The 22322-nt window shown below is 37.0% G+C and overlaps 1 protein-coding gene across 1 annotated transcript in view; it reads left to right on the top strand.

Moving 5' to 3' along the window:
• The window catches only part of LOC145990096 (cytochrome P450 4C1-like), a 62514-nt gene that overhangs the window by 34435 nt on the left and 5757 nt on the right, over positions 1 to 22322 (top strand). The window contains exons 12-18 of the mRNA XM_083125748.1: positions 1490 to 1646; positions 5067 to 5080; positions 13053 to 13238; positions 13975 to 14036; positions 18376 to 18457; positions 19365 to 19474; positions 20884 to 20952. Coding sequence (XP_082981874.1) covers positions 1490 to 1646; positions 5067 to 5080; positions 13053 to 13238; positions 13975 to 14036; positions 18376 to 18457; positions 19365 to 19474; positions 20884 to 20952 — 680 coding nt within the window. The remainder of the gene's footprint in view (positions 1 to 1489; positions 1647 to 5066; positions 5081 to 13052; positions 13239 to 13974; positions 14037 to 18375; positions 18458 to 19364; positions 19475 to 20883; positions 20953 to 22322) is intronic.

The raw sequence follows: 22322 nt of genomic DNA, 5'->3' as shown, positions 1-22322 counted from the left end.
TCGGTCAGGAGGGTAGGTCGAAGTGACGAGCCGTCAATCACTGGGCAACCACAGTTTCATTAACAACATGGATGCCGCGTGTGTGATCAGTTTCCGGTTGGCCGGAAGCAGGATTCAATTTCGCGTGCATGTAAAAAGCCTGTTATAATGCTCAAAAAGACCCCCTGGTAATTTAGGCTGCTTTTAATATTTGATTAGCCGACTGTTCCGCTGAGTGACGCAAAGAACCAGAATCCACCAAAAATATGCTAATTCCACTTCCTCCCTTGCTTTGATCATTCCATTAGCGATATTCATTTCCATTATGATAATTAAGCAATTATAATTATTTTTCGTCCCTGGACATTTTCCTAGCTTAGCTTTCAATGCGGGTCGTCACTTAATATTGAAATGGAGCGTTTCTATGGCAACATATTTCTATATCTCACTCCACTGTTACATGATAACAATGCGTGTGTTCATAAACACTAAAACTGCAGGTTAAAACTTTTAGCTGACGGAGCCTCGTGCGAGGCTAAAGCCTCTCCTCACGGGACCTTCTCAAGCGCGCGCTTTTCAAACTTGTCGCGAAGTACAAAATAAATCGTATTTCGAGAACTAATTGTCGTACAGACATGAAAACGGTTTTGTTTTTTTTCTTTCCATGAATGAGACTCGTCATTTCCGTGAAAATATTTCTACGATAATTGTTATATAAATTAATAAACTGACAGTTTATTACATACGTCGTACCTATCTCTTTAAATTTTTAGTTAAGTCTTATTCTGACTTATACTTGATTAATTAAACTTTACATACAGCATCAATTCAAGATAATGGAAGTAAATATTCCAGCTCCTCAGGAATATTCTTGATTATAATTTCACATTTATTCTAGCAAATGATTTTAATGCGTTTATTTGTGTAAATTAGAGTACAGGGACTTAGAGTCGACGAACTGTATCTCTGTGGTTACATACATTGCCGTAGTCCCAGGTTCGAATCCTGACTGGAAATTTTTCTCAACAGATTGGTAGTTGCCGGGGCTTGCCCCGAGTTGATACCTCCCTGGCGATGAGGCCTGCTGGAAGAGGTATTTAAAGAATCCTGACCTTGGCATGAGTGATCTTTATTGTTTCTTCCTAAATTTCATCGGATTATCCTCATCCTTGAGATTACCAAAATCGGCAGAAAAGAAACGCTAAATGACAAAAATCAAATGAAACATTTCCGCCATCTTCTCGCCGTTTGGGTGGTCCAGAGCTCTTATGAAGGAAGATGAGAATGACGCGCAGCCTGTAGCTCCTCCCCCTTGCTACTGCGCATCCGGGATTACTCAGGGTTCACCCGCAAAGATACAGCTCGTCAACTCTAACTTGAAAGCCGTTAAATTCGAAAACTATATAAATAATATGCAAGCCAAACAGAAGCAACAATCGTATCCGATAACATGAAAGATTTCAATTAGCTATTATTGCGACAAATATAATTGTTGCTCTTACTATTTCAGGTCAGAAGTTTGCCATGCTGGAGGAGAAGACGCTGATTTCAGCCATTTTGAGAAAGTTCAAGGTCACAGCACTCGACAGGAGAGAAGACATTTCAGTTGTGAAAGAGCTCATAGTGAGACCAATTAGTGGAATTAATATTAAAATAGAACGCCGATAGTTTCCACGACGTTCTATTTTGTAACTAAACTTTTTAGAGCCTTATACTACAAGTAATAAATGCATGGCATAAATGCTCTTTACATATTGTTCAATAGCTTTATGTACATGTTGTCATAATGAAATCAAACTTTGCTAATAAAAATGCATTTTCATTTCTTTGTATTTAAATGGTATTTTGACAAGAACTAATCCTATTATGTTGTATCCTAAAAATGTTATTACATTTTGTTATCTAATTAAAGTTTACATTTTCGTCACATTTGCTCGTCAATACTCTTGATGGTGATCGGATGTAAACTTCAAAATGCTGGATGTTCTTTGATAAATGAAAATGAACACATAAACCGAAAGTTCACATAGGAATTGTGGATTCAGACATAAATGGGGATAAAGTTAAAAGTAAAATAAAAGTTGTCTCAATTGTTTGTGAACGATTATTTAGTAGTTCTTAATTTATTTTATTTCTCGCATTTCCATTTTCTGTCTTCCTTCCTTGATATTTGTTTTCATTCATATGTCTCAGTCTTTATCTTCTTTCCTACTTGTTCTCGTGTTTCTCCCATCTCATATTATCCCTTCTTTCTTTTGTTTTATCCTTGATTCTCTATGTCTACACTTGTTTTCTCTATCTCGAGTTTCTTCCTTTCTTCTCCCTATATTTCGAGCTTCTTTCTTCATTGCTTTTTGTCTGGGGGGTTCCTTCACACTTTTTTTCTCTCATTATTACATTATTTCTTGATTTCCTTTGCTCCTTCTCTCCTTCTTCGTTTTTCTATGTATTCCTTCACACTTTATTCGTTTTTCTCTGGGTTTTCTTCACTCCTTCTTTCACTTTTGATTTTATTCACTTTTTATTTCTCTCCTTATGTCATTATCTTTTGACTTCCTTCGCTCTTTCTATCTCTCCTTATTCCTTCTTCTCTTAATTCCTTTTCTCTTTCTTTCTCTCATTATTCTTTTATTTCTAGCTATTCTTCAGTTTTCTTTCTCCCGTTATTCTTGTATGTATTAATTTCCATTCACTCTATCTATCACTCTTTATTATTTTTCACTTGTTTCCTTCACTCTTTCTTTCTCTCATTATTCCCTTATATCTTGATTTCCTTCTCTTTTCCTTTCTTCTTTTTCTCTTGATTCTTTCGCTCCCCATTTCTCGCTTTATTCCATTTTATCTTTCCTTCAGTTTTCCTAACTCTCTTTATTGCCTTCTCTCTTGATTCCTTCACTCTTGAAACCTCTGTCTATTCCTTTATCTCTTGACTTCATTCACTTTCTCTTTCTCTCCTTATCCCTTTATCTCTTGAATTCTTTCGCTCTTTCTAGCTCTCATTATTCCTTTTTCTCTTTATTCCTTTATTCTTTCTAGATTTTATTTCCACTTTCCTCCGCCATCTTCTTTCTCACCCTGTATTTCTCTATTTGGCCACATGTGCTGTACTCGACAAACAACTCTTACGAAAGAATTAAGTAACTTTGTCCTTCACAATAATACGCGTATAAACACAAACTCAATATGCTGACCAAGGCAGAATTTATTTTATTTAAAAATATATAAAAACGTTGGCGTCGTGGTAACGTTTAGTTTCCGGTAGTTTCCGGTGTGATCCAAAGAAGTTATCTGGGGCCCCTGTGTTTCTCTCTCTTCATGGATGAGATTCACGAATATATTTCTTCCGAATGTTCAGTATTATTGTATGCTGATGACTGCAAATTATTTCCAAACATTACCTCATTTCAGGACCCCAGCTATATCCAAGATAATCTCAAACACATTGAACGTTGGTGTCTAGACTGGAATCTGAAATTAAATCCGGATAAATCTGTTGTCATGAGGTTTACCCTAAGATCCAATAGCACAGTGTCATCCTACAAGTTATGCAACCAGGTTATTCCGTTCGTACGACAGCCAAGGATCTTGGTGTCATTTTTGATAGCAAACTGACTTTCAACCATCACATAGACTACATAACTTCGAAAGCGATGAAAACACTTGGACTAATTTACAGATTTACAGACATAACACATGTTTCTGCCCTCAAAACCAACTTTACAATGTGTGTTGTTCCTATTCTTGAATATGGCTCCTGTATTTGGTCAATGGCATGTGAAAGCAATTTTAAGAAAACAAACAAAGTAGTAAGTTTCTTCGTCAGAATAGTCAAACTCAGATGCCCAACCCTTGCAAACTTCTCCAAACAAGAAATTCTATCCACTCTCCAAATTCATGACCTTTCTCCTCGCCGTCAACTCTCAGATTAAACACTACTCTTCAGAATCATTAATGGACAACTTTTCACCAGCGAACTCTTGCCACTTCTTAATATCAGAATCCCACGTCCCAACAGTAAATGCAACAACTTCTTTTACATTAAATCTTCAAGGCTATCTTTAGAACAAAGATCACTTATCTACAGGCCACTCATTAAAAGACGCTCCGGGCTTCCATTTATCAAAGCAGACTTAGAGAACTGCGTGAATAAAGCAGCTGAAGTGTAAATAATATTATTTTTGCCCTAGTTGTTATTATTCTTGTTATATATGTATGTGTGTGTGTATGTGTCCATGTTATTATTTTGTTTATTTCTCTTCCGGTTGATATTCTGATGTAAAATGGATGTTTCTGTATTCAGGACTTTTCAAATAAATAAATATATTTTAAAATAAAAAAAATTCTGCCTTGGTCAGCATATTGAGTTTGTTTTTATCATGGAAACAAGGCTTAATTGTGTTATACGCGTATAAGTAGACAGTTATGAACACGTAATCACTTTTTTTCGAATGCAAGCATAGGAACCTTTCATCCCAGAGGGAAGCACCGTCTGCTTTTGTGTGTGGAGCGCGCGCGCGCATGCTACTTGACTCGCCATTGTACGATATCAAATAAAGAGTACTTTCTTGTGAAAAATGACTTGTTATCTGCATGCTACAGACACACGCCGTTTCCTTGAGTCCACAGTTACAAAAAATAAACACCATTGTACTTTGAACTGTACACATTCAAGCCGCACCCCTACCAGCACTTGAATAGTCGCTGCTTAGCCAAGACAAAGTAATCACGTAGGTCAACAGCCAGCGAACTTTCATACATGCATTGATAAACGTTAGAGAACATAACAAACCTTATCTTGGAATATGCCCCATCTTTCCTGTGTTTGCAGCGAAAATTTACAACTCACGGTGAATCTTTTCTCTCGTGTTGTGTTTAAAGCTTCGGGAATTTTGTGATAGTTCAACAGTGGTAGTTCTAATTGAGGAGAATATGGAGATTGGGATATTATCTATTGTGTGGTACGTCGCACTCTTACTTCCTGTCATCTTGCTGTTTCAACTTCTAAAACCAAGAAGGAATGGCGAAATTCACAAGATTCCTGGACCACCAGCCTTACCAATAATAGGAAATGCGGGAATGTTTTTCAGTGCTCCAAGAGGAAGTAAGTTGTTTTTGGATTTCATATTTTCTTAATAGAACTTCTAAGAAATTGGAACCTTAGAGGTTTTAATATATAACAATTGTGTATGTTTTGAATATGGTTGTGAATTGTGCTTACATTTAGAGAAGCCAACTTCACTTACACCCTGTCCGGGGGCGATGAAGTCACCAGCCTTTCCAGTAGCGTTGCTCTAGAGATAGTTGAGACAGGGTATACATATTCGGGGGCAACACTTGCAACAATAATGTATATACTTTTGGGGAATTTTGGGGGGCAGAAAGTTTCTGGCCACCCACCCCCTAAGGTCGGTTCCCACGGCTACATAACTAAACTAGTCAATTCAGAATTTATTTGTCGGATGCATGAAATTCCAATGTTGTTATGTAACATGTACATACGAAGAGTGGTTGGAATGTCTTAATAGGCCTTACAAACTTTGAATTTAAGAAGGAGTACAACATTAAGTGTATTTGTACAGAAAATCTCTCATCAGAGATCGATATTTACTATTTTTTGAGGGCTTGGATAGTTATGCATTTTGCGTATTGGATATGTAAATGTATATTTCAAACGTTTTTTGATAAATGCATATTGCACATGCAAATACATGTATGAATCATATATATGAACTTCTTGCGTATTTTAGAGACAATAACCATACTACATACAATACTAAAATTGTATTTTACGTCTGCGCCTTTGGCGTATTGTCTTGTTCTCAATAAAATAACTCCTATATTCTTCCATCACTGCTGTTTAATATTCACGTTCGTCGTCCTCGCGGAACACTCAACAACTACTCTTTTTGACAACAATGCAATGGATACTCTAAAAATGATCTTGAACTTGACGTGTCAGATAGTGTTGCCATAAAAATATTGTTGTGTTGTATCTTCTGAAGTAGAGCGAAATTATTATAAGTATAAAAATATTATTGCCAGAAACAGGTGTTTCAAGGTTGAACATTTGAGATATCATGTTGTAACCAAGTGCAATCATTGGTTTGGTTTGAGTTGGTGTTTTAAGTCCACTTTATGCACAGTAAGGCTAATCGGGACTGGGCCTACAGTTTAAAGTGGAATCCGAACCACTATGTGCCTCCACCGGGTATCGAACCCGGGATCCCTTGAATGCAAGGCGACAACGCTACCACTGCGCCATCGGGGAGGCCTCCAAGTGCAATGATAATATGTAAGGAATGTAATTTTTCATTCATTTATGAAACAGTAGTGTAAAGTATGCAAGAATGTGTGGAAGAATTCCATGCAGTATGAGCTGAAAAGGAACAAATAACTGTTTACATGTCGGATTTTTGTGGTAACTGAAAAAAATACAAAGTAAGGCGTTTTTCTAAAATGCACATATATTGGCATACCTTGCATACCATTTTAGTCCATATTTGAGCTATTGTAAATGCGGAACTATCCGTGCTCTACTTATAACGTTTCTAAATATAGGACTAGATAAAATTCTATCCTGTCAGTAAATTGTAAAAGCGGCGGTGGACTGATAAAAACTTCTTCATTGGGTGAAGCGTGGTCAGCACATTTCTTGCATGAAATGTGCGCGCTTATTTCACTTACGCGAGCAGTCGCGTGTTGTACTTTTACAAAATATGCAAATTAGCTGCTTTCACAGGTTTAATTTATCTTGTATTTGTTGACTAGAGTAAGGTGGGGTAAGACTGCGCGGCGGGTAAGACTGCGCACCGGTTTTTCGAGGTGAAAATCACACACAGTTGGCACCACTGCGCCATCGTTACTTCGTCCAAGATGGTAGCTAGCTGTGGACAGTGGTGAAGATACGTTTGAAATTCGTTGTGCTGAGAGAGGTAAGTGAAAAGATTTTGAGGGTGTTTGCTATTTATTTTGGTACTACGTGTTTTGAATACTACGTCACTGTGAATGTATACAATATTACGATATTGATGGATAGAAGAAGCTGTGTTAATGCCGAGTCCACCTGTGTATTAGTTTCCATTGCTTTGTGCAATGGATGGGCAGCATCACGTGATTTGTTCAGGAATTCAGCACGGGACACGACTGCGCACGGTCATTTAGCTTTCCAGACATCTTCACTCAGGACGAGTTTCATCCCTCTACTGTGACAAATGTATCCAAGTGAGCAGTCTTCAACAAGTGGGGTTAACAATACTGGATCATACGGGCACATTTCCGTTAACCAGATATCACCACTTCCACGTGCAGAGCATATTCAGCACCGCCGACGAAAGGGAAGGCAGTCTCAGGTGTTAACTTGGATCTCCATTCAAAGTCAACTTGGGAGCCTCATTGGCTAAGAAGAGTAAGAAGAAAGTTCAGGGGAAACAGAAACGGAACATCGTTGTTGAAGAAGATGTAGCAAGCAGAAAACGCCAGAAGAAAGAGTACAATTGCCCAGGTTGTAATGAGAAGTACAGCAATCCTCCAGTAGAGGACTGGATCCAGTGTTACACATGTGACGAGTGGTGGCATGAAAATTGCACCTCGTATGAAACAGGAACCTTTATTTGTGATTTGTTTTAGCGATTCCTAACCCAAGTGCAGGACGGGATTCACTGTGTCTATTGTAAGAATGCCACGAGAAATGTATCCCATATGACAGAAGAACTTGTTAAAGTGATTTGTGTTTCTTTTTATAATAAAAATGTGACTCTGTGTAGAAAGTGCGCATTCTTACCCGAACTTGATCGCAGTCTTACCCCGCGGTGCGGGTAAGACTACGCATTTGCATGGTCACGGTTTTGTAATTGTTTCATGCAGAAATATTGTTCATTCAGCTTTCGGAAATTTACTGTTAGTTAGCAAAGGATAGTGCAATGTGTATTGCTTTTTTCATGTGTGTCTGTAGTTTCATAGCTTGAATATAAAATTATGAACTCAAACTGCGCAGTCTTGCCCCACCTTACTCTATGTTTTTTTTTTTGTTTTTACATTATATTATATTTAATTCTTTTATTATCAATTGTTTTAATTTATTTTGCTGGGTGAGATTATTTTATTAATTTTAGAAGCACAGTACACAGTGGTTCTGATCCCACTTTAAACTATAGGTCCAGTCCCGATTAGCCTATGTGTGAATATAGTGGATTTAAAATACCAATTATAATATTTTATTTTATTATTTTATATCGGCGACAAGGTTTTCTCAAGAATACTAAATAATTTACCATCCACACACTGTAAGCTAATGTTTTGTTCCTGCACATTTTGCTTCTTGAGAATGTTACGCTCAATATTTTCTTCACTCAGGACACTTTCACTTTGATCTAAATCGCTAATTACGCCTACATCGTTCTCCTCGCCTGAAGGGTCTTGAAGACATCGTTCTATTTCACTTGTATCTAATCCATGTGACATGTTGAATAAAATAAAATCGCTCGCAAAACGTACGACAACTAAAAATAAAATACTACGAGAGAAGGCGCGTGTTGTAAAAGTGGAACATTCACTGACGCTGATTGTTCGAAACCTTATTTGCCACTGACAAACATTTAGGGGAGTTACTTGAACTTATGGAAGTGGTGGAGGAGAGTCAAAGAAAGGAATAGACACAGGAGCCACGTTGCAACGATAACAAATGCCTTTGTTATTAACAATAGAACAAAGCTGTTGTCAAATTTACAACGGCGCGCGTCCCGAAAGGTTAAATAATGACAAGTTGAGAGCAAACTGTATAGATATTGGACGTAATGCTGCGTGGTCATTGCTGTTCTTATTGTTAGTGCAAAGTAACAATGAACTATAATTAGGTGTTATTATTTTGTAGTTTTCTTATTTTATTCTCTCTTGTGGTACTCTTGGCTAATCACTATGATAAGGATGAACGATTTGATCAAATTTAGGAGAGGACAATTACAAAATAACATCATATTTCATTAATAAAATAGGATGCATTCTACTGCATATCCAAAACATTTAAAAGGTTACTTGAGACCACAGCTTTCATTGTTTTTGAGTTAATTAACGAATTTACCCATGATTTCATTTTTGTTTAACTATTTCATTTTTATCTTCAACTCTACAGGTATTTTCCAAATTCGAAGGAAGTTGATAAATGATTTTGGCATGCTATACAAATTAAAGCTTGGAAGCAGTTTCGTAGTGAATGTCGCACATGCAAATGACTTGGAGGTAGGTACTCCTTTACACATTCTATACCTTCACGCTAAGATAAGGGAAATGGATGTACAAGTGGATAAGATAAGATGGTATTCTGAGCACATGACCGGATTTAAGATGCCGTTGCCCCTAGCAATGTAAATATGCATCTCTCCTTTCCGTGAAGGTGGTGTGCTTACACATGATTACCATCAGATCCGAATCCACTTTGCATACATCAAATTTGCAACAGTCTTGCATCATTTTCAGGGAAGAAGCATTTTGTTCTGTTTTAGAGTTATCCTTATACTGAATTTTCATTCAGTTATACTCAGCAACCATTGATATGCTTCAAATAATACTGTATTTTTTTAAAAAAATCATTTCATACTTCTTACCAGTCAAGAAAAAGTTACATTAATACCAATTCTATCTATACCAGTCCCTTCCATATTTTGAACCTCGTTGATATTTTCAATGCATTTGCACACACACAGCTAACCTGAAATATGCAGACGTCTTCTGAGGCATCTTGAATATGAAGAGTACAGGGGGAAAACCTAATAAGTCCAATTTCAGCGATTTGCTATTGTCACATTTTTATCTCTAAATGTTAAGTTATTATTTATATTATTATTATTACCGGTATATTATAATTAATTAATATGCATGATTTTTCATTTGACTATTAAGCAGGTACTTTGTAGTCACAAGCAGTTTCAGATTGCTTAGAAAATTAAATATCAAAAGGCTCCTTTATGTATTAAAAAGTCAATATTTTCTTACTGAGTATGGTCGGTTTTTGAGTAACTAATGTTAGGAAAATAATATCGAAATCTGATAAATGACACAATTTTTTAAACAAATAACACAGACAAATTCAGGTCAGTAATAAATAATGAAATGAAAACGCTATTTCACAGGTAGTTATGGGCTCAACAAAGCACATGGACAAATCTTTGATGTACAGGTTTATGCAACCTTGGCTTGGGTTAGGCTTGTTAACTAGTACAGGTATGTACGACCAAATGTTTCTTTCATATTTCAATTAAATTGTACCATGTGAACATCATTTTCTGTGTAAGTAGTTAAATGGTGTCGTGGAAAGATATTGCATTACGGAACTGATTAAATGAAATAATTAAATTTGATTAAGGAGATATTAATAATCATACATTTGTGTTTGTGATTGGTGGTGACGCAGTTTGGTGACACACATGAAGATGTTTCAAGAAGAGTCTGTCAATGCAGCGAAGTATGATTAATTACAGTGTTTTCGCATGTGCTTTTGAACATGGTTGAAAAGTGTGTTTACAACTTTAACGACCGTTATTTTAAATTCAAAATTTACAGTGTGTTGTCGTATTATAAGTTATTGTATCTTATTCACTTGAAATGTTACATGCACATGATTAACACAGTCAATTTCGGATTATCCAGCTAATTCGGATAAACATCTATCTAGTGTTCCTAATTATGGCACCGGATTATGGCTGTTGTGCTCAAAACACAACTTTTACTACAGGGGCATTCCACTGTTACGGGTAGGACTGCATTTTTCATATTAAAGTAACTATTCTACTGATAGTTAACCCTCTGCTGGGCACGTTGGAAATAATGGGCACTTGGGGCCTTTTAAGACCCCAGCTTTATGTTTCAAGGAAATTGAAATTGGTGGATAATATATTGCATGCAAATCATTACTATAATTCAAATAAGTGTTTTCACCTTATTCTCTTTTATTATAGTAAGATATGTCATACAGAATAAACTTTATAAGAACAATAACTCTTCATATGATACTTCTTACACTTGGATCTATGGAAAAAGGGAGTCCTTGCGATAACACTGTGCAGCGAGGCCAACCAACAATTCAATTCTGAGAATCAGCAAACGATACGAAATTTGATACCAAATTACCGAATGTATTGTTTACATTTGAACTTTGGAAGATGGTGGCCTCCCCGATGGCGCAGTGGTAGCGTCGTCGCCTTGTAATCGCCTTGTGGTTCGGATTCCACATTAAACTGTATGTCTAGTCCCGATTAGCCTTACTGTGCATAAAGTGGACTTAAAACACCAAATCAATCAATCAATCAAATCAACTTTGGAAGAACGGGAAACGGGACTTGTTGCATAATACTGGGCAGTCAGACCAACCGACAATCATAATTCTGAAAAACAGCAAATTATACTATAATAATAATAATAATAATAATAATAATAATACAATAATGATATAATAATAATAATACAGTAATATAATAATAATATCGAGCTGTAGAAGAAACAATAAATCGAAATATTTATTGGGGTCCTCAAAGGCCCCCCAAGTGCCCGTATGAAGTGGCATTATATTTAGGACCAATTAACGAAAACAATATATATTAGTTTTTCAGTTATAATATGACGATGCTATAGAAAGTAAATCAAAATAAGATATTTCAACTGTTGATGACACAGGTATATATAATTTAGTCGTTACCCTTGAAAAAACACATGTGGGGTCTCAAAAGGCCACACGTGCCCAGCAGAGGGTTAAGCAAGATTTTTCTTACAGTTTGTGAGCAATGAAATATGAAACATAAAACTGGTGATTGAACTTAACTACCCTTGAAATACTTTCCAAGATTTATAGCTTATAAGTGAACAATTTTGTGTCATGGTGAGACAGACTAAACACTACCTCTTTACTTAAAAAAAAATATTTTAATTTCTGTGAATTGTGAAATGATGAAAAATAAATTATTTAAGACAAAGATGAAGTAATTCACATTTGAATATTCTAGTGGAGTTGAAGGCTCGAAATGTAACAGTTAGAGGAGAAATTAATTATTCTTTAGTGTCACGGGTAGGACACGACACAAACCAAAAGTATATAAAAATGTTAAAATAAATGAACAATATGTCAAACAAGCTTCTAACTGTATTATGTATAATACTTGAATGTTTATGCAAATGACAATTTTGGATTGTTCACTTACAAGATAGTGTAAAGACAGCATTTCATTTCATTTCCAAAATTCAGGTACAGAGACGCTTTGACATGAAATGCTCCTACAGTATGCTAAAAATGTAAAGTGGAATCCATGAGTATTGCCTTGCAAGTTGTCCATCACCATGTTGGTGCAAGTATAATATCTTTATATGCAAGGGTTATGATACACCAATATATATGTGTGTATCTTATGTTAAAATTATCAAACTTGATAATCATGTATTTCTATTTGACATGTCCTATACTACAGATGTACTTTATGTGTATCTTATGTTAAAATTACCGAACTTTATTATCATGAATTTCTATTTGCAAATTGTCCATCACCATGTTGGTGCAAATATAATATCTTTATATGCAAGGGTTATGATATATATCCTATACTACAGATGTACTTTATGTGTATCTTATGTTAAAATTACCAAACTTTAGTATCATGTATTTCTATTTAACATGTCCTATACTACAGATGTACCTACTTTATGTGTATCTTATGTTAAAATTACCAAACTTTAGTATCATGTATTTCTATTTGACATGTTCTATAATACACATGTACCTACTTGTACAAAATTGTGGTCCTTGGATGCAAATAAATCATATCATATAATATCATACTTGACCCAATAAGAGTTTCAAGAATTAAAAGAAAACTCAAACCAAGCTGATGACAACTTCTGCACCAGCATAGATAAAAATCCAACGCTTAAAATCACATAGGATGTAAGAGAAAAATTAATGAAAATAGTTATGGAAAATTTACACGGTAATACTCATGAATCTCACTGCACTTATGCTCACCATGTAAACAATTCAACTCTTGCTTTTCAATGGTATTGTGGTACTTAAGTGTTCTCGTATTGTTTTCATCTAGGAGCAAAATGGCACTCTCACCGAAAAATGATCACTCCGACATTCCACTTCAAAATCCTGGAAAACTTTCTGCACGTATTCAACGACAACGCTAACATCATTGTCGAGAAGCTGCAGCCAGAGGTGACGTCCGAAAAATTTAATGTCTACCCGTACATCACCAGATGTGCGTTAGACATTATCTGCGGTAAGTCACGGGAGGAAATTAATATTAGGAAGTTATACTCGTACCTTGTGTCCATAGCTTGAAAGAAATATGCAACGTGTTCACCAAAATAATATTTGACTCAGGTCTTGATACAAGGGAATCTATTCCCGTTACGAATATGGTGTTAGAGGTTTGACTGATTCGTTTGGTTTATTATACTTCGAATTTCTGCCATTTTTGGCTAATCGCAAAGATGTGTATGAGTGATGATATGGTGAAATTCATGAATGGACACTCACAAGGAACAGCCCAGCCCGGGATACGAACCCGGGATCCCTGGGGTCGTAGCGCGATGTGTCAACCATTCCGCCATGGATGTCGGCGTATGGTCTTAGACTGAAATAACATGTTAGAAAATTTCAACCGCTTGTTTGTATTTTACTAATTTTTCCAGTTTTTCTGGAATTCTAAATTAATTTTTTTCTACTCAATTCAGTGTCAACAAAAATGAAACTTAAATCAGGTATTATATCCTAGTAAAAATGGTTATTTTTGCCGTTATATTGAAAAATAAGAGAGGGAGAGAGGTAACGTAATTTGAGAAATTTTATTCAAAGTCCATTTTGTAAAGAATTAGTCATTATATAAAAACATACAATTTGGGACATGCTAGAAATAATAATAAATGCAAATTATAATTACTATATAAATGGTTTTACAAGGTAACATTGTGCTTTGAAGTGTCCTTCTGACTATATAACATTTACCATTGCAGAATCAGCCATGGGAACAAAGATAAATGCACAGTCAGCTTTATCATCTGAATATGTAAATGCAGTAAGCACGTAAGTAGGAAAACTAATATATTATTCTTATGTATTCTTGTATGTAAAATTTTGTTTGTAATTCTTTTGTATTGCTTTTCTACTTTTCTTAATATTTCTCTTTATGTAATGACTCAAATGTAGTCTGCTAAATTTCATGTATAATATTCTAGATGTGAACATGATTAAATTGAAGAAAAGGTACCACAGCTTTGATTTCACCATGAAAAAAAAAGAGAAATATTTAAATATTGACTTTTGTACGCAGAGAGAATTTCTATGTTAGTTCTCACCATTTCACAGTGTGCCTATCAAGGTGTTGCATGCATCTAAAACGTTTCTGGTCATTATGCATTAGTAGCTTGAAAGTGAGTTGAGGTGTCCTAATTGTCCAATACTGCCGGGAATTGCCAGTAGATGGCTGACGTCAACGTGACGCAGCACCAATCGCCAGTCCTTTTGCCTACGCTCTTCTCTGTCAGTAGGCTCACTGGCTTTCCTTGTGAGCACATGGTCGGAGACTTCGTAACGTTATTTTCCTACACAGTGTCGTCCTTTCACGGCTTGCTATATAATAAATCTCTCTTCTCTTTCATAGGTTAAGCAGAATCTTATTGTACAGAATTGCTAGGCCTTGGCTCTACCCCGATTGGATATTTAACCTAAGCCCAAAAGGCAAGATGGCGGCTGAGTGTTTGAAAATTCTTCATGAATTCACTAACAAAGTAAGTGGTTGTTTGTTAGGTTTACTTAAATGTGCAGTCAGGGACATTTCTGCCAAAGCCTGGATTTAAACCCGGAATCTCAGGCGTGGGACCGAGCTGTATTAACCACTCTGCTACCGAGGTCGGCATTGCAGGTTGCAGATCCACTACCATGTAGAGACAGGATAATCACAATTGAACCATTAGTGTAAAGAGGATTCTGAAGCACGCATCCCCTTGTACTATGATGTCAAGAGCGGTGTAGTGGAGAATATATTGGTGAATAGAGATTTGTGGGTAGTAACAGCTACTTGGTACATTAAAAACAAATGGCGCCAGCCAATAGTCGTGCGATTCTTACATGACGCAATGGTCCATAGAATAAATATAGAGAAAAAGGGAGTCTCACGAACGATAATTCTGATTATTTATGTGGTGGTATATTTGCAGAGAATACCTACAAGGTTATTGGTCAGTTGTATGACCAAGGCTAAAATGGCTGAAAGATGAAGAACTGAAGAAGAAAGAGACGCAGAAGAAAAACAGGAAATAGAGACATCTGAGAGACTAAACTGAAGGAGGTCAGGATCCTTCAAGGACTATAGCATCAAGAAGTAAATCGTATGAATACTGACACCACAAGCCTCCTGCAACCCTTGCGAATTTGCAATGCATTTCGTGCAACCTTAAATTTTATTAATAGTCGCTGTTCCTGGCGGGTGAACATTATTAGAGCCATAAAGCATACACTGACTTCAGCTGCTTCTAATTCATTAACATGGAGTAATAATCTGCAACCAACATGTAAACACGTTCACATAAGTCCCATTGTCACACGACCACTAGACGAGCGTATTCCAACAGTGCTGGCAGTTGAAAAAAAGACCCTTGTATGTAGGCAATTTACTGACTCGAATCCAACATACCTAACCTATGAAAAACGTAAAGTTTCTAAAACGTTTGCACCTAACACGCGCAACCTAACAACATGAATAATATATAAATTCTGCTTTTAAAAATTCTAATACTACTTGTAGCGCAGTGGCACGTTACTCGTATCAGTGAATCAGCTGGCATGTCATGCTAGCAAGACGTTACTATTGGCTGCTAACTTTAACCACACTGAAAGTTGCAATTCCCATGTAGGTTTTGTAAATATGTAACTAGAACTTGACCTGTAGGGAATCAGCCGCACTTCGTGGCGAAGTGGTTAGGACAGCACGCTACAACGCCAGATGTCCTCGATTCGAATCCCAGTCTGGTATGGGCGTTGTTCCTTCATCAATCCCATACAAACAGTTATCCTCATCGTCGCGATTAGAATAAAGTGGCATAAAACGCCGCTGAATAACAAAAATGTTATCAAAATCAAACCGTAGCAGAACCGTGTGCCTCCCCGGTGGAGGCACATAGTGCTTCGGATCTCACTTTAAACTCTAGGTCCGGTCCCGATTAGCCTTGCTGTGCATAAAGTGGACTTAGAACACCAACTCATTCAATCAATCGTCCACGGATACATTTTCCCGTAGACGATTGATTGATTTTGTTTATGTTACTCCGCTTTTCTGCCACTTTTGGCTAATCGCGAAGAAGAAGGATGAGTGTTAATATGATGAAATGGAAGAAGGGACACCCACAAAGGACACTCATTCCCAGACCATGATTCGAATCCGAGATCCCTGGCGGCAAAGCGCACTCTGACACGGAGGTCAGCACATGGACAATTTATCCGAAGATAAATTTAATCGATCTAAGAATTGGACACTAAAATGATCAGTTTCGACTATCCCGTACCTTTCTGGTAGCTTCCAAAAAAATGAAAGTGTTAGACGGTTTTCTATTTTCCTTCAAGAAGTTCCAATCCCGCTTGTCCGTTCCCAGGATGAGAGAGACTACGGACGTCCTCTCCCATACTTTAAGGTCTCCCTCTCAATTTGCTCGCTGTCAGAGGAAAATGAAAAGCCTCGCCGCCGGGGAAAGCCTTTCACTTTCTCCAACGCCATAGAAAGTCCGTAAACCCAGTGGTTGGCGAATGAAGATTGTCAACACCCAATAAATCTCGCGTAATGGCTTTCTGTTATACAAATACTGCGCGCCCAGTCTTTTCATTCGTTCTTCTTCTAATATCAGCATGGTAGCAGCTACTAAAGTTGCTGGTGGGCAGATGCTACAGCTGCTCCTTCAGCACTAAGTATAGTGACGTCAGATTTAATCCGGTAGCCTGCAAGCGACATCACGTTGTTGGTTAAGTCGAATGACCCCCAATACGGATCGGATACTTTACTGGGAAATTTTTCGGATCGATTCTTTGTGAATTACCAACTAAGGGAGAATTCAAACCGAAGAGACACGTCAGTAATCAATGCAACCTTTCTAACTGAAGAGACACGGCAAGATGCACGTGTCGCATGTCGCTTACGTGTCTCTCGGACTGTGCCGTCTTCTCAATATCGTGCGCAAATAGTGGTTCCGATCCCAGTTTAAACTGTAGGTCCAGTCCAGATTAGCCTTTCTGTGCATAAAGTGGACTTAAAACCAACATTTCAATTCAATTCTCAATATCGTGCATCGTGTCGCTTCAGTTTGTTGTTCGCGTTTGCGCAGTGAATGCTTCACTCCAACGAGCTATATTTAGATTCTAGAAGAGAGCCCAACCGAAGGCCTTACAACGTATTTGAAGCTCAAATCTGTTGATAAAATAAAGTATCGATATGTACAATGTTTTAACAATGTTTTAAGATTTAAAAACAACGTTATCTTCCGCTTTATCAAGTTTTTTAATGCAGTTATCGGCTGTAATTTGCCTTCAACATCGTGTAAAGTGGACGTGTTTTGGCCATTTAGGGCGAGACTGCTTTTATTTTAAAAAAAGCCAGCACATGTGGGCACTTTAGTCCAAAATAGATCAGTCAACATGGTAAAGTAATCTAGTGCATTGTTTCTCAACCGCCGGACCGTTACCCAATACCGTACCCGCGTATCAACTATACTGAGCTGCGAAACGTTCTGCTGAAAATGGTTGACAACTCTCATAATCCCAATATCATATTGGAGTTGTGAATTTTCGTCCCACCGGTCTCCTCAAAGCACCGTACGGGTTATTGGAGACTGGGTGAACCCTAGAGCAGCTCATTGCCTCGACATTGATTAATTTGGTTTATTTTACTTCGCTCTTCTGCCACTTTTGACTAACCGTGAAAATGCGGATGTGATGATGATGATGATGTGAAGAAATTAATGAAGAGACTCACAAATAACACACTTGCCCAGGTCGAGCGAGTTTCGAGTCCGGGCCCCTGTCGTCATAGCGCGCTGTGCTAACCACTTCGCCACGAACGTCGGCCATAACGAGACAGTGCTTAAAATTTTCACTCGGGAACGAACCCTGGTCTTCTGCGTGAAAGTCAGACGCCCTATCATCTGGAACATGGGGACTACGAATTACAAACTATAATGGGGAAAGTATAATTACCAATCTTCTTCATTACGTATATCCTAACCGAAGTTTACTGGTTCGAGTCCTGACCAGATTATGAGTATTATTTTGTCAATCATTTATCCTCATTATGGCGATTAACCAAAAGGAAATAGACATAGAATACAGAAGAATTAAATTAAAAAATATAGAAATTTAATTTTTCATTTCAGGTTATTAAAGAAAGGAAGGAAGAACGAAGAAGAGAGAAGCAGAGAAACGGCGTTGCTCGCGACGAAAATGAAACTATACTCGGTAAGTAAATTGACATTATAATTATTATTGTATAGCACTTTCTATCCATCAATTTACTTGAATATAAATAAATTTATGTAAAAATTGCACTTAATTTATTTTTTGTTTTACTACATCTTGATCAGGCAAGTTTCTGAAAGTTTCATAAATCAACTTTATGCACAAATTGACTAATCGGGACTGGACCTACAGTTTAAAATCGGATCGGAGCCACTATTTGCCTCCACCGGAACAAAATCCGGACCTCGTTGATTACAATATTCAAAATCATCCCCTAACACCCCATTAAGGTATTTTTAAAAAGATCGACATTCCATTATTTCATTCATCATTCAACCTCAGCGTCCAGATTAACCTCTGTAACGGCACAAGGTGACGTCACAAGCAGAAAAAAAATAGTTAATGGCTGTCTTTAGTTTAAAGTATACGCGATCGTTAACCTGAAATTGTTTGTTTCATTTTCACGATGCTTTTCTTCCTACTTACAAGTATACACACCAGAGGACACGTACATCCAAACGGCGAATTGTCCACCACTATTTTAATTCGGTCTGTATTACACTTTGTGATGACATTGAATTGAAATAAAGACGTCAATAAGCAGAGAAGAATGCCTGCTTCGAACCAACATAGTTTCATTCCTTAAAACAACACAGGATGTACAATAAGAAAGTAATAAAAATAGCGGTGGACAATTTGCATACCATTATATTTGCCGTTTGACTGTACACAAGGGAACACTCTGAAGACACATACATTCTGCACAGGACAAAAACCTTGAACCTGCAATGGTAAAATTGCATAGTTGTAAAGACTTAGTGAACGAGTAATTAGTATTTACAACGCGATTTTTATTGTGCTGTAATGGATTCTATGTTGCAATTTGAAACAACACATAAAATTACAGGAAAAAAGAGAAGGGAAGCATTTCTGGATCTTCTCCTGGAAGCCTCTGAGGAAGGAGAGAAGCTGACCGACCAGGAGCTCAGGGAAGAAGTGGACACTTTTATGTTCGAGGTACTGCCACACTTGACTTACAATAAAATCAATTCGAATCTTGAAAATATTTAAGGCTTCATCGTTATATATTAGATAAAGCAACCCCCTGCACGTTAAAAACATGCCCTGAAGGCATATTGGGGGGATGTACAGGTAGGGTGAGTGAAAACCAGAGCAGACCCATGGAAAAATATTGCTGGAAAAATTTCCGATATGAAATCTCTCTCCTGGGAATGGAACCCAGGATTCCTGCGAGGTATGTATGTATTCTATATATCTATCTAACTAACTAACATATACATACATACATACATGCTGTATATTCTAGGCTATCTGCAAAGTCTGAAGCATGAAGTATAAAATACAGAAGTGATATCAATTAAGGATTGTGATAAAATTCAAAACAAGATTCTGGAGTTAGCATCCTGATTTGTTAAGAGTTTGCAACCTGACTTCCGTTGGCATGGTAACGTGGCTTCCTTGAAGACGCCTAGAACGAGTAAAATTGTATCTAATCATTTGTACACGGTGTTTACGCAAGACTTGTCTTCCCCCTCTTTCATAGCCTGGGACCACGTGTCATAGTAAGGGAGTCCACATTTTCGACTCAGAATATGCAACTGATATATATTTATACATATATATGTCTTTTGTTTGTTTGTGTGTATTTAAATACACAAGAACACAAAGGTCTAACCCGATAGCGTAGTGATCGTCGCAATGTTGGCTTGTAATCAAGGGGTACCGGATTGGATACCCGATGAAGGCACCCATACTTGTTCGAATCCCACTTTAAACTCTAGAACCAATCGTGATTACCCTATCTGTTCATTTGGACTATCGGGATAATATATAGTATTCCCTCAAGAGCGTTAGATGCATGAGCAGTATGCGGACATAAGTTGCCATGCTGCAACAAACGCTGTACGAGACTGAAGCGCGTTGTGGATGTTGCGGCGAGCTGAAACAAGGCTGATTGATCCATCAGAACCAGATTGTTACCCTCACTGAGTATTCCGCTTGTTATGTCAATTCGTATGTCACATTGTATCTACATCTTGAGGCAGAAGTCACGCCATTTTCAAAATTTCTCCTCTAGTTGTAAAAGCTGCTAGAGGGATAGGCTTGCTGGATTGTTATACATCTAAAACCTTTATAACACAATAATCCAACTATCTCTGTTGATGTGTGTAGTGAAGCCGTAACCTTTAACTTTACACGATGACATGTTGAAGCTTGTGCAACCAGTATTGATGTCTGAAGGATGTTTTGTAATTAGTTTCATTAAGGTAAACACATAACTTACATTGGTAAGAGAGCTACGTTAATTCATGACAAGAAAGTCAGTTCACTTATGTGTTAGGAATGACATTTAATAATAGAAAATCAATAAAGATTGCAAATTCTTTATTATTTTCCACTTCCAGGGTCATGACACAACGGCAACGGGTATGTGCTGGGCACTGTTTACATTAGGTTCGCACCCGGAAATACAGGTAAATATACTTTCTGGATATTAGTGACAATATTAGTATGCAATATAAATTAGACATTGTCCATTGACTACATATTTTAGCCCATGCCCGCAGATCAGTAGCTTTAGGTTCTCTATAAATATCTCCAAGTGACTATACGTTTCTCTAACATAGTTTAAGTAACTCCAAGTTACCCTCAGCCACCCTACAACTTCTTCTTCTTCTTCTTCTTTTTTGACCCTATCAACTGTTAGTCGATTTTAGTCATTTTTCTGAGTTTTTTCAAAATATATTTAGTTCACTATGCACTTATTTCTCACAAGAAAAAATACACACACACACACACACACACACACACAATATATATATATATATATATATATATATATATATATATATATATATATATATATATATATATATATGTACTGTTTGCTAGATCGTCAAATTACATCTTCTTGCATATCCATACAATTTACTACGTTACTCTACGTTAAGTTACTAACACACTCTAAGCTACTCGTTGCTACTCTGAAAACTTACTCCAAGTCACTTAACGTTACTCTAACGTACTCTAGTAACTCTTAGGGAGAATTCACACCGAAGAAACACGCAACATGCAACATGCGACATGCAACACGCGACACGAGTGTTTCACACCGAAGAGACAAGATGCACGCTGCAAGCGACACTGGTTTCTTTGCTCAGTTTGCATGATGGTACCGATATACTCGTAATTGCATTAATCAGTTTATTAGTCACCCGAAAATAACGTAACAAGAGACATTGTTACATGTAAATTGCGTTGTAAAATTTGTGCAAGTTATTGAAACTTGGGAGAAAACTGAGAAATAATATGCACTGACCTCAAACTGTATATGCTAGACTTTTCAGCCTGAATAAAGCGAATACCTAAACACTAGAGAAATGGTTTTCAACCTACGTGAAACCATGTCACGGTATTTTTTTTAAGTCAATGCCCTTAGCCGAAAAATTTTCCTCGTAAATCTTTACAGTATTGAAGATTTTATGCATGAATTAACATGTACCTATGAAATTAAATATTGATAAATAAATTCTAGCATAATCATAAAGAGTAATAATAGTTTGATTACGTGTGTAGGATTGTTGACAAATATAAAAATATGGAAGACAAAGTGGACAAAGTGGTAACGTCGTCTCCTTGTAGTTAAGTGATCCCAGGTTCGATAACCGGGGATGATCCGGGCAGATCCAATTCTGATTAGTCTATTTGTGCATAAAATGGACTTAAAAAATGAAAACTCACAACTCAAATATGATATTGGGATTATGATAATCGTCAACCAGTTTCAGCAGAACATTTCGGTGCTCAGTACAGTTGATACGAGGGCACGGTATCGGGTCGCGGC

This window comes from Lepisma saccharinum, chromosome 7 (assembly GCF_977018435.1).
Source record: "Lepisma saccharinum chromosome 7, izLepSacc3.1, whole genome shotgun sequence".
Lineage (NCBI taxonomy): Eukaryota > Metazoa > Arthropoda > Insecta > Zygentoma > Lepismatidae > Lepisma > Lepisma saccharinum.
The sequence above is the reverse complement of the archived record's forward strand: the minus strand, read 5'-3'. Positions and strand labels throughout refer to the sequence as shown.